This window comes from Mytilus californianus, unplaced genomic scaffold (genome assembly GCF_021869535.1).
Source record: "Mytilus californianus isolate M0D057914Y unplaced genomic scaffold, xbMytCali1.0.p SCAF_11, whole genome shotgun sequence".
Taxonomy (NCBI): Eukaryota; Metazoa; Mollusca; class Bivalvia; order Mytilida; family Mytilidae; genus Mytilus; species Mytilus californianus.
The window spans coordinates 42,803,814-42,817,704 of NW_026262593.1; the positions used below are offsets into that span (position 1 = coordinate 42,803,814).

Genomic DNA, 13,891 nt, shown 5'->3' on the forward strand with positions numbered 1-13,891 from the left:
CCTCATAAGGAACATTCATGACATGTTTGGTTCCATTCCATTCACTGGTTCTCTAAAAGAAGACATTTGTATGTATTTCCCATAGGGTCCTATGTTAAACTAAGTCCCCGGGGCCATCTTGGATGATGGATTGACTGCAAAGTAACAACAATTGGTCAGCACCTCATAAGAAACATTCATGCCATGTTTGGTTCCATTCCATTCAGTGGTTCTCTAAAAGAAGACATTTGTATGTATTTTCCATAGGGTCCTATGTTAAACTAGGTCCCCCGCTGGCGGCCATCTTGGATGATGGACCAACTGCAAAGTAACAACATTTGGTCAGCACCTCATAAGGAACATTCGTGCCAAGTTTGGTTTAATTCCATTCAGTGGTTCTCTAAAAGAAGACATTTGTATGTATTTCCCATAGGGTCCTATGTTAAACTAAGTCCCCCGCTGGCGGCCATCTTAGATGATGGATCGGCTACAAAGTAACAACACTTGGTCAGCACCTCATAAGGAACATTCATGCCATGTTTGGTTTCATTCCATTCAGTGGTTCTCTAAAAGAAGACATTGGTATGTATTTCCCATAGGGTCCTATGTTAAACTAAGCCCCCTGCTGGCTGCCATCTTGGATGATGGATCGGCTTGAAAGTAACAACACTTGGTCAGCACTTCATAAGGAACATTCATGCCATGTTTGGTTTCATTCCATTTAGTGGTTCTCTAAAAGAAGACATTTGTAAATATTTCCCATAGGGTCCTATGTTAAACTAAGTCCCCCGCTGGCGGCCATCTTGGATTATGGATCGGCTTCAAAGTAACAACACTTGGTCAGCACCTCATAAGAAACATTCATGCCATGTTTGGTTTCTTTCCATTTAGTGGTTCTCTAAAAGAAGACATTTGTATGTATTTCCCATAGGGTCCTATGTTAAACTAAGTCCCCAGCTGGCGGCCATCTTGGATGATGGATCGGCTTCAAAGTAACAACACTTGGTCAGCACTTCATAAGGAACATTCATGCCATGTTTGGTTTTATTCCATTCAGTGGTTCTCTAAAAGAAGACATTTGTATGTATTTCCCATAGGGTCCTATGTTAAACTAAGTCCCCCACTGGCGGCCATCTTGGATGATGGATCAGCTTCAAAGTAACAACACTTGGTCAGCACCTCATAAGGAACACTCATGCCATGTTTGGTTTCATTCCATTAAGTGGTTCTCTAGAAGAAGTTCAAAATGTAAAAAGTTAACGACGACGACGACGGACGCCAAGTGATGAGAAAAGCTCACATGGCCCTTCGGGCCAGGTGAGCTAAAAATGACCTTAAAGAGTTTGATCATATATATTCGCATTCCGACTTTTTAATTGCCCATTTAATCAGGTGTGTGAATTTTTTCTTAATAAGATTATGAGGCAACGTGGTATATAGGGTAGAAAAATCAAAACTTTGAACAGATTCGAAATCTCCAATATAAGCATGTAATTTATCAAGTACTTCCAACGAAATTTTCGACACTCCAAAAGTAATTAATTCCACTATTTTCGAAGGCCTTATTTAAACAATTTATTACCAGGTTTTTTATTGTACCAAGTGTACTTGTAAGAAGAATAGATAGTATAGTAGTGGAACAATGGCTTGAAGGCGAAATAAATCTATATTTGTAAGGAGTTTTATGCAGCTTCGGAAGCCAGTACATAGTCGGAACTTCATTGTATTTGGTTCTGCTTGTAAAGAGGTAACTCAAAGTTTATGTTTGTTACATATATCATTTTCCGAAAATGGAGTCAGTTGGAATGTTGGTGAATTGGTGATTTCCTTTTGTAGAACATCAATGTAAAATTTACGTCAAACAATAATGATATTGTTAGCAGCCTTATCAGCCGGGACAAAAATCTATTCCTTGGCGAGTTCTTTTAGCTTATGTTTGATACTGGAAATTGGGCTATTATGGTTGTTGTTAGGAGTAAAATGATCTTTAAAATGTTGAATACGTTTATCAATTATGTTCATTACCGAATTAAAAAAACAATCTAATGATTTCTTGTCAGCTTTTTCTCGTTTTATCCATTTAGAGCAGTTAGTACGGAGTGAGTCGTGGATGATGTTACGACACTCATTTCAATAAATAATTGACGGGAGACGATATTTAGGTCCTTTACTGAGGAATGATTTCAACTCTCGGTCACGAACGATGTTAAGGTCTCCTGTTATAACATGGGAACTGGGGCCATAAATGTATTCGGATTTACTGCAATTTCATGAGGTAGGTGTATTGTCACTGATATTAACATCTTTACACACTTCGCTGTAATTAAACACATATTTCCGGGTAGATTTTTTGTAAACATAACAAATGAGAGGGAGTTCAGTATTATCAAAATAGCCAGGAATATGTTCTTTAACAGAATGATCATTAAAAATGCCGTCAATATTTACAAAATCAAAACCTTTATTGACATATTTCATTTTAATAAAATGTTTTTGTGATCTTCAGGGCAATCAATTTTGGGAAACAATTTAGAATAACAATATGCAATTATAATTTGTACGATTTCATACTTAGGACTGCAATATGGAATTGGGTTGCATTCCTCCAAAATTTGATGTAAATTATTAACAGGCAAAGAACAGAGCTTGGTTAATAGATAGTGTCTACCATTGTTTTTTTAAATAGAAATTAGGTCCGAAATATTAGTATTGTTATTACGAAATTTTCTTTGATTGCGATTTATTCTACGCCCATGAGAACGATTTTTACGTACTGTTTTAGAAACTATATCCAAAATGTGAACAGAATCTGTTCTAGATATATTACCAATTCCCATGATATTGTGTTAAGACCGAAAGGATAGACTGTCTGTAATTTTTTAATCCAATTTAATTCAATTATTTTTCGTGATCGTACAAATTTTGAATGAGATTCCCCAGGCTGCTTATTTACTACTTCTAAAGGTTGAACTGTTAAATATTTAAAAGGATGATTGTGCTTCTTAAGGTGTTGATTAATGATACTTTTGAATTTATGGGGTCTTTTAAAACGATAAAGGTGTTCTTGCGTGCGTTTTGATAAATATCATCCAGTTTCACCTACGTACTGAATACCGCATCCTGGTTTGTTTCATGTGAGTAAATATATGATACTGTTAGTTTTTCAAGTGATATCAGTTTCAAAAATTAGGGAAAATGTGCGACCATTAAACATGGACCTTACCGTATTGTTGGTAAAATTCTTTCTTTTTCACTTGAGATAAAATTCGAAAATAACAGCCTAAGCCATGAGAAAATTTCCAACAAATCTATGGCTTGCATGAATTATTTGTCAAATACAACATAGTAAGTTTATATATGAAATGCATGATACCACTTTAAAACCAAATAATGATTCTACAGGGTTATCAATCAGAAGTTCAGCTTATTTTCAGTACATGTGCTTTTTTTCTACATCAATAGTCAGAAATTAATGAAACACATGAAGATTTTTTTTTTAGGGCAAATACATGCGTAAAGTAAACCATAACCTTCCTTTTAGATCAGCTTACCTGGATCAACAGGTACTTTGTTAGAGAATTTCTTTAATTTAGCAACAAAGAATCCATCCAGATTGTGTGTATGTGGATAAAACCTTTTGGTTAACTTCATGTTTGGGTGAAATCTGTGTTTTTCAAATCTGAAAAAAAATCCACATTGTTTATTGGAGTTAATATATCACATGATCTTATCTAAAGCTGTTTTTGAAAGTTTGCGTATTCAATGCTATAAGACTGAATTTTACTGCAGCAGTAACTCAAAAGAAAAGTTACTTTAAAAAAAGACTGATGATCGGACCCTAGGCCTTATGATTACCATAGCGTTCAAAATATTTTTGAGGTTCAGATACGATTCACATGGATTTTATAACTATTCATATAATATATTCAATCATCTATAATTATGGCAAAGTTAAATCTGAAGAAAAATTTGACCTACTAATTGGAACATCATGTATATACTCCGAGCAAATTATATTAAATTTCCATTAAACAAGAATTCTAAAATGTACATTTTTATTTAAAGTTGTTAATCTGAATTGTAATGTTATCTTTGGTATTTTAATGAAATAAGAGTATTTTTACTTTAAATATTCATGTCATCAAATAAAATATCAATAAAATGCTGGGCGCAGCTTGATATGACTGCAGAGGTCAAACCCTGAACAATTAGGGCAAGTATGGACACAACATTCAAGCTTGATACAGCACTGAATTTGGATTGTGATTAAATATTTGACACAGCACAGGTTTTTGACACAGAATGAATGTTGTCTAAGAACTTAAATTTTTTTTAATTTACCTATTCAAACCATATCATTATTATTTGCTTTTATATATAAATCAGAAATAACCAATTTAAAATGGAAAATTTTAAAGAAAAAAAAAGGAAAAAAAAATCCCCCTCCCAAATTTGTTGAACCCCCTTAGGATTCACCACCCCAAACTCAATCCCAGCCTTTCCTTTGTGGTATGGTACCTTGCAGTACAATTTCAGAGAGATCCATACACTTGAACACAAGTTAATATTGTCTGGAAACTAGAAAAATGCTTGTTTTTTGCCCCTTTTTGGCCCCCAATTCCTAAAATTTTGAGGCAATTACCCCCAAAATCGATCCCAGCCTTCCCTTTGTGGTATGGTACCTTGCAGTACAATTTCAGAGAGATCCATACACTTACACACAAGTTATTGTCTGGAAACTAGAAAAATGCTTATTTTTGGCCCCTTTTTTGGCCACTAATTCCTAAAATTTTGAGGCAATTACCCCAAAAAATCAATCCCAGCATTCCCTTTGTGATATGGAACCTTGTGGTACAATGTCAGAGAGATCCATACACTAACACACAAGTTATGTCTGGAAGTTACAAAATTGCTTATTTTTGGCCCCTAATTCCTTAACTGTTGGTACCATAACCCCCAAAACCAATCTCAACCTTCCTTTTGTGGTATTGAACATTATGGTAAAATTTCATAGAGATCCAATTCACTTAATAGAGATCCAATTCACTTAAACTAAAGTTAGAGTGCGAAAACCAATGTGTCTTCGGACGACGACGCTGACGCCAACGTCATACCAATATACGACCGCAAAAAAAAATCGCAGATCAAATAGGGATTAATTTCTGATGGCTTTTAATGTAAATTAAAACACTTCTAGAGACAGCCATATCCAAAGTCCAGGAATCTAAAAAGGCTAAAACACTTACTTTACAAAACCTTCTCTTCCAAAGTCTAAACCTGTTGGAACCAATTTAACATTTCTTTTCTTCAGTGCATAATTAATCACAGCCTCATTTTCTTCAACCTTCAAAATATTTTAATATGCATTAAGTTGACATAAATAGAAGAAGAACAAGCATTCTTAGAGTATTGCATAGCAATACATGATTGATTGATTGGTGTTTAACCCCACTTTCAACACTATTGTGCTATTTCGTGGCAGTCAGCTTTTAATGGTGGAGGAACGTGAAGTGCCCGGAGAGAACCACGACCTTCGGTAGGAAAACTGACAATCCTAGTCAATTAAGAATGGAGTCCAGTGCACCTGCCCCGTGCAGGATTGGAACTCACAACCTCAGTGTTGACAAGCTAATGATACAGTATTTCGACTACTAGTACTTAGACCACTCGGCCACCGAGGCCCCCGCATGGCAATACATAGTCCCCTACCGGTTAAAAATTCATTGTACTGGAACAAAATGCTAACTTGATCTATAACTTGTCATGGTGTAAACTATATAAGAAATATCAAATCAATATCTTCAAGCATGAGGATAAAAAGTGTAGAAAACTGATTATTTGAATGAATTTTCTTAGTCCAGGGACCATAACCTTGCAAAATAATCATCCAAAGCAAACAAAATTCTAATTTGATTTGTAACTTGTCATGGTAAAACTATATATCAAATATCAGATCATTATCTTCAAGAATGACAAATAAAATGCTTCGCTGGGGCGCAGCTTGATACGACCGCAGAGGTCGAACCCTGAACAGTTGGGGCAAGTATGGACACAACATTCAAGCTTGATACAGCTCTGAATTTGGATTGTTATTAAATATTTGACACAGCATAGGTTTCTGACACAGAAAGAATGTGGTCTAAGAACTTGAATTTTTTTAATTTACCTATTATGGTCCAATGTCCAAAATCAAAATACATGGTTAGATTCAGCATATCAAAGAACCCCATATATTCAATTTTTGTTAAAATCAAACAAAGTTTAATTTTGGACCCCAACTTGGACAAACTTGAAAACTTGGCCCATAATCAAAAATCTAAACACATGTTTAGATTCAGCATATCAAAGAACCCCAAGAATTCAATTTTTGCTAAAATCAAACTATGTTTAATTTTGGACCCTTTGGACCTTAATGTAGACCAATTTAAATAAAATGCTTCGCTGGGCCCAGCTTGATACGACCGCAGAGGTCGAACCCTGAACAGTTGGGGCAAGTATGGACACAACATTCAAGCTTGATACAGCTCTGAATTTGGATTGTTATTAAATATTTGACACAGCATAGGTTTCTGACACAGAAAGAATGTGGTCTAAGAACTTCAATTTTTTTAATTTACCTATTATGGTCCAATGTCCAAAATCAAAATACATGGTTAGATTCAGCATATCAAAGAACCCCATATATTCAATTTTTGTTGAAATCAAACAAAGTTTAATTTTGGACCCCAACTTGGACAAACTTGAAAACTGGTCCCATAATCAAAAATCTAAACACATGTTTAGATTCAGCATATCAAAGTACCCGAAGAATTCAATTTTTGTTAAAATCAAACTAAGTTTAATTTTGGACCCTTTGGACCTTAATGTAGACAAATTTAAAAAACGGGACTCAAAATTAAAAATCTAAAAACACGGTTAGATTTGGCATATCAAAGAACCCCAATAATTCAATTTTTGATGAAATCAAACAAAGTTTAATTTTGGACCCTTTTGACCTCAATATGAACCAATTTGATAGCGGGCCCACAAATAAAAAATCTAAATACATGGTAAGATTCAGCATATCAAAGAACCCCATATATTCAATTTTTGTTGAAATCAAACAAAGTTTAATTTTGGACCCCAATTTGGACCAACTTGAAAACTGGGCCAAAAATCTAAAATCTAAATACATGTTTAGATTCAGCATATCAAAGAACCCCATATATTCAATTTTTGTTGAAATCAAACAAAGTTTAATTTTGGACCCCAACTTGGACCAACTTGAAAACTGGTCCCATAATCAAAAATCTAAACACATGTTTAGATTCAGCATATCAAAGAACCCCAAAAATTCAATTTTTGTTAAAATCAAACTAAGTTTAATTTTGGACTCTTTGGACCTTAATGTAGACCAATTTAAAAAACAGGACCCAAAATTAAAAATCTAAATACACGGTTAGATTTGGCATATCAAAGAACCCCAATAATTCAATTTTTGATGAAATCAAACAAAGTTTAATTTTGGACCCTTTTGACCTCAATATGAACCAATTTGATAGCGGGCCCACAAATAAAAAATCTAAATACATGGTAAGATTCAGCATATCAAAGAACCCCATATATTCAATTTTTGTTGAAATCAAACAAAGTTTAATTTTGGACCCCAATTTGGACCAACTTGAAAACTGGGCCAAAAATCTAAAATCTAAATACATGTTTAGATTCAGCATATCAAAGAACCCCATACATTCAATTTTTGTTGAAATCAAACAAAGTTTAATTTTGGACCCCAACTTGGACCAACTTGAAAACTGGGCCCATAATCAAAAATCTAAACACATGTTTAGATTCAGCATATCAAAGAACCCTAAGAATTCAATTTTTGTTAAAATCAAACTAAGTTTAATTTTGGACCCTTTGGACCTTAATGTAGACCAATTTAAAAAACGGGACCCAAAATTAAAAATCTAAATACACGGTTAGATTCGGCATATCAAAGAACCCCAATAATTCAATTTTTGATGAAATCAAAGAAAGTTTAATTTTGGACCCTTTGGACCTCAATGTGGACCAATTTAAAAACAGGGCCCAAAATCCAAAAACTTAATACACGGTTAGATTCAGCATATTAAAGAACCCCAAGAATTCAAGAATAAAACCCCATTGAAATTGATCAAGAAATAAGCAATTTATATGAAGTATCTTCTTTTGCACAATACTGTGCAATTGAATATTTCTTGCTATTGCGCAATACTGTACAATTGACAATTTCTTGCTATTGTGCAATATTGTGCTATTGGATATTTCTTGCTATTGCGCAATACTGTTAAATTGAAGATTTCTTGCTATTGCGCAATACTGTGCAATTGAAGATTTCTTGCTATTGTGCAATACTGTGCAATTGAAAATTTCTTGCTATTGCACAATACTTATTATATAATAATTTACACATCCTGTTTGGTGTTTATCTCCTACCATATCATTATTATTTGCTTTTAAATATAAATCAGAAATAACCAACTTAAAATGGAAAATTTTAAAAGAAAAAAAAAAAGGAAAAAAAGAAAAAAAAAAAAAAAAAAAATCCCCCCCCCAAATTTTTTGAACCCCCTTATGATTCATCACCCCCAAACTCAATCCCAGCCTTCCCTTTGTGGTATGGTACCTTGCAGTACAATTTCAGAGAGATCCATACACTTGAACACAAGTTATTGTCTGGAAACTAGAAAAATGCTTATTTTTGGCCCCTTTTTGGCCCCCAATTCCGAAACGTTTCAGGCAATTACCCCCAAACTCAATTCCAGCTTTCCCTTTGTGATATGGAACCTTGTAGTACAATTTCAGAAATATCCAAAGACTTACACACAAGTTATTGTCATGAAACTAGAAAAATGCTTGTTTTTTGCCCCTTTTTTGGCCCCTAATTCCTAAAATTTGAGGCAATTACCCCCAAAATCAATTACAGCCTTCCCTTTGTGATATGGAACCTTGTGGTACAATGTCAGAGAGATCCATACACTTACACACAAGTTATTGTCTGAAAGTTACAAAAATGCTTATTTTTGGCCCCTAATTCCTTAACTGTTGGTACCATAACCCCCAAAATCAATCCCAACCTTCCTTTCGTCGTATTGAACCTTATGGTGAAACTTCATGGAGATCCATTCACTTAAACTAAATTTAGAGTGCGAAAACCAATGTGTCTTCGGACGACGCCGGACGACGACGACGACGCCAACGTCATACCAATATACGACCAAAAAATTTTTAATTTTTGCGGTCGTATAAAAAAAGGTGTGGGAAAACTGATTATTTGCATGAATTTTCCAAGTTCTAGGACCATAAATCTGAACAAAATTATCAGACAGGAACAAAATTCAAACTTGATCTGTAACTAGTGGTGAACAAACTATTCACAAAATATCAAATCAATATCTCCAAGCATGACAAAAAAAGTGTGGAAAACTGATTACTTGCATGAATTTTCGAAGTCCAAGGACCATAACTCTGCACAAAATCATCAGACCGGAACAAAATTAAAACTTGATCTGTAACTGGTCATGATAAAACTATACACTAAACATCAAATCAATATCTTCAAGCATGAAGAAACAAGAATGTGTCCATAGTACACAGATGCCCTACTTGCACTATCATATTCTATGTTCAGTGTACCGTGAAATTGGGGTCAAAACTCTAATTTGGCATTAAAAATAGAAAGGTCATCTCATAGGGAACATGTGTACTAAGTTTCAAGTTGATTGGACTTCAAATTCATCAAAAACTACTTTGACCAAAAACTTTAAACTGAAGCGGGACAGATGGACGAACGAACGGACACACAGACAGAAAAACATAATGCCCCTCTACTATCGTAGGTGGGGCATAAAAAAGTGTGGTAAACTGATTTGCTGGACTGACTGATGGACAGACAGACAGACAAACCGAGTGCAAACCTATAGTCCCCTTCCGACTTTTTCGGTAGGGGACTAATAAATCTAAAATTATGCGAATATAATTTTTTTTTTAAGTGTTTTTAAGTTCCAAGACAATACAATTTACACAGTAATAGAATTCCCTTTGGTTGTATTAAAATTTGTTCAAATTCATAATTATGCATAAATTGAGGCAGAAAGATAGGCCTGAATTGCATATTTGCATTAAAGTAAAATTCTTACTTTTTCTTAATCTATACAAACATTTAAGAGTCAAATTACTACTCAAAAATATTTTCTATTATAAACAGAAGCCAAACTATGATGATATACAAAATATCAATGATGAAAATAGGATAACATTATATCTAAGCATAAAAAACAAGAAGTTGCCCAAGTTGTGCTTAGCCCCATATATAATTCTACGTATCACAGAACAGAAGGTAAGTGTCTGACAAATCCCAGAACTGCATACATGTTACAAGTCATTACTGTCAAGCTAAAGACCAAATATGAATTCTTTCTCTCCAGTAATATTGGAGAAATGTGTGATGAAAATATCTTGTTCATTCAACATGTTGAAAAATTCAAAGTATCAGCAAGAAGAAAGCAGGTGTCTGCTACATTGAAAAAGTGTTTTAAAACAGTACATTTCATCACTGTCAAGCTGCTAGTCAAATATGAAGTTCTTCTTTTCAGTAGTACCAGAGAAAAGTGATGGAAATATTTTTTGGATGAACTGAAAGAAAAGTTGATTGCAATATAGCCTAGACTCTTCAGAGTGATGGTATAATATTTACCAGAATAGAACATGTAGAATAAACAATATATCCTCCGGTTGATGATTTTGCATCACAACTATCTATTGCAGCTAGAATTAACTCCCTTTGAAGATGGGAACATCTCTGTATATCTTTTTCATCCTGAAAAAAATCAAAAACTATACTATACAATGCTTAAACTGTATTGGAAAATTTTAAAACATTCCCAAAAGAAATAAATTGTTTTTAGATCTATTTTTTAAATGCATGTAAAAATATGTAATAAATCTGAAAATAGAAATAATACTTCAATTTATACCGAAATTTGTCTGTGCATATTTATTTTCGAAAGCTACAAATGTATTTCCTTATTTCTATTTTTATCTTTCCTGCAAGCAGTTCTGTTTTAGAAAATTTGAAATAATATTTTTTGGTGTACCATTTATGTTTGGTAAATGAATTAACTTGTCAGAATTGTATGTGTTCATATGGGAGATAACTCTGAAAAAAATTGATACACAAGATTTGGTAATTTTTCATTACAAGACATTGCTTTCTAAAAGATTTGAATGGGTTGTTTACAAACATAATTTAAAACTAGAAAGTTATAAAGCTAAATTAAAAATGATTTTTTCTATGTTGTAGCAAAAGAACAAACCTTATTAATTTTAACTTCTACATCTTTGGCTATCACACCAGTTCCACTGCATGGAGCATCCAATAGTACCCTGTCAAAACCTTTCATTATCTGTCAAATAAAATAATAAGTAACATAACCTAACCTTTACTGTGTCACATTAAAACTTTCCTCATTTATTTTTAAAGATAGTGTACTATACTACAATAACAGTGTTCTCCCCAGGATTTTTAGATAGCACCAGGGTAATCAAGGCGACAAATTAGATATATGCATCAAACATAATTTGCATTGCGTCGCAACTCTTTTCCTCTATCCTCCTTAAGGTTAGTTCCCATAGACTTCTCTCTTTTTTATTACCTTTTATCCATTTGAGTTTTTCTTTTCTTTTGTACTGTGTTTTGTTGACATTATTTCAGTGTAAGAAATTATATTCTCAATTCAATCATAAGCATGAAGAGAAATGTGAATTAATATTACTACATGTATTTGTAATACTAGGATGGTTTGTAACATCTTAAAAGGCATATTATGGTTGGTACAATGCATATTGATGATGATGGGGGTTATTAACAACCCTTGACTGGCTATAAAGTCCTCGCATGATTGGTAAGAAATGTCTACTCCACCCAGTATTCCCAGGCGGTCACCAAGTACTAACTGTTGGTTGGTACAACGTCTATATACTACTGGTTAGATTTCATTGGGAGTATTGATGATGGGAGTTTTTAACAACCTTGACTGGCTATACAGCCCTCACACAGTCGGCCAGTATTGGAGATATTACCTCTCATTTACAATGTATTTTTTCTGTATGTATACAGAATTTTAATTTTTATTAAATTACATACCATTTTAATAGTTAGCAATTATTTGTTTACTTATAAATATTCCTATGAGTAAACATATTTCTAACATGAGAATTTCAATATAGCCAAAAATAGGGGAAGTAACTCATTATGGATTTATTATGAAAACGTTGTTTTTGCTGTTTAAAAAATACTCATCATACCTTTGGGTGAAATGACAGAACCGTTTCAAAAGTACCCAGACTGTGACTGTCAATAGAAGTCACTTTAGGGTCAAAACTAATTGTGGCTGGCGTATAAAACTCATAAAATCAACTGCCAAACTGGAAGTCAACCAGCGGTCAAAAACGAAAATTTATTTGTTGTAAAAGAGACTCATTAAAAGAGACAGGATATATGACGCTAGCTTGGACAAATTGCTTATACATAATAAAAATATGCATGATTGTCAATTATTATTATTTAATGGACCAACAGTTAATCTTTTATCAAGTATAAACAATTTTTTGGCATGTGTACAACTATCGGCAGTTAGTTTCCAAATTAAAATTTCCAATTACATCACTGGTCTAGTCTTGGGTGGTGAGTGAAGCCATAAAATTGTTGATTGACGTCATAAATTATCTCCATATTAATTAAAACATAAATGAAACAAGTTACAAGTACTAATTTATTGATTAAATCCAATCAGCAACAGGTAACCCTCATCAGGTAAATCAATCACCTGTTGTAAGTATCAATTCACCTGTAATTTTATACCACACAGATAAGATTTTAACAAGTAGCAATTTTACCGAATTAACAATTTTTTACAGAAAATTATAGCACCACAGAAGAGAAATATAGGACAGCGCGATGACTGATAGGACCATGCTCGGAAATTATACCGCACAGGTCCGTGATGCTTAAAGGGCCTGGGGAGAACACTGCAATAATCTGGACAAACATACACTACAATCCCTAGTAGTACAATAATCTGGACAAACATACACTACAATCCCTAGTAGTACAATAATCTGGACAAACATACACTACAATCCCTAGTAGTACAATAATCTGGACACACATACACTACAATCCCTAGTAGTACAATAATCTGGACAAACATACACTACAATCCCTAGTAGTACAATAATCTGGACAAACATACACTACAATCCCTAGTAGTACAATAATCTGGAAAAACATACATTACAATCCCTAGTAGTACAATAATCTGGACACACATACACTACAATCCCTAGTAGTACAATAATCTGGACACACATACACTACAATCCCTAGTAGTACAATTATCTGGACAAACATACACTACAATCCCTAGTAGTACAATAATCTGGACAAACATACACTACAATCCCTAGTAGTACAATAATCTGGACAAACATACACTACAATCCCTAGTAGTACAATAATCTGGACAAACATACACTACAATCCCTAGTAGAAGTATAATAAGGTTACAATATATATAACAATGAGTTCTATGCATTAAAATGTTTGCTAAATGCTATGACAATGAATATATATTTCTTACGTCTAAATATTGAAAGCAAATTGAAGTATGCCAATCTGAAGCAATAAAGATAGATATATTGACAAACAGATATTCATTTGTAATGGTTTTTTTTATAACATGAAAACACATAAAATAACTGTCTTTCAATGGTCTGAGATACAGACAGACTATTTACTGCCTACTGATTAATTCAAAAGTTCTTTATCTTTTATCCCAACTATAATAGCAAAACAGACTGATTTACATTATGCTGATAAAGATGATCACCA

General features: G+C 33.5%; 1 protein-coding gene across 1 annotated transcript in view; it reads right to left on the bottom strand.

Moving 5' to 3' along the window:
• Window positions 1-13,891, bottom strand: part of LOC127720117 (uncharacterized) — a 42,968-nt gene that overhangs the window by 6,120 nt on the left and 22,957 nt on the right. The window contains exons 12-15 of the mRNA XM_052226536.1: window positions 11,316-11,405; window positions 10,697-10,819; window positions 5,226-5,323; window positions 3,531-3,658 (exon numbers count right to left, since the gene is read on the bottom strand). Of these exons, the coding sequence (XP_052082496.1) occupies window positions 3,531-3,658; window positions 5,226-5,323; window positions 10,697-10,819; window positions 11,316-11,405 (439 nt within the window). The remainder of the gene's footprint in view (window positions 1-3,530; window positions 3,659-5,225; window positions 5,324-10,696; window positions 10,820-11,315; window positions 11,406-13,891) is intronic.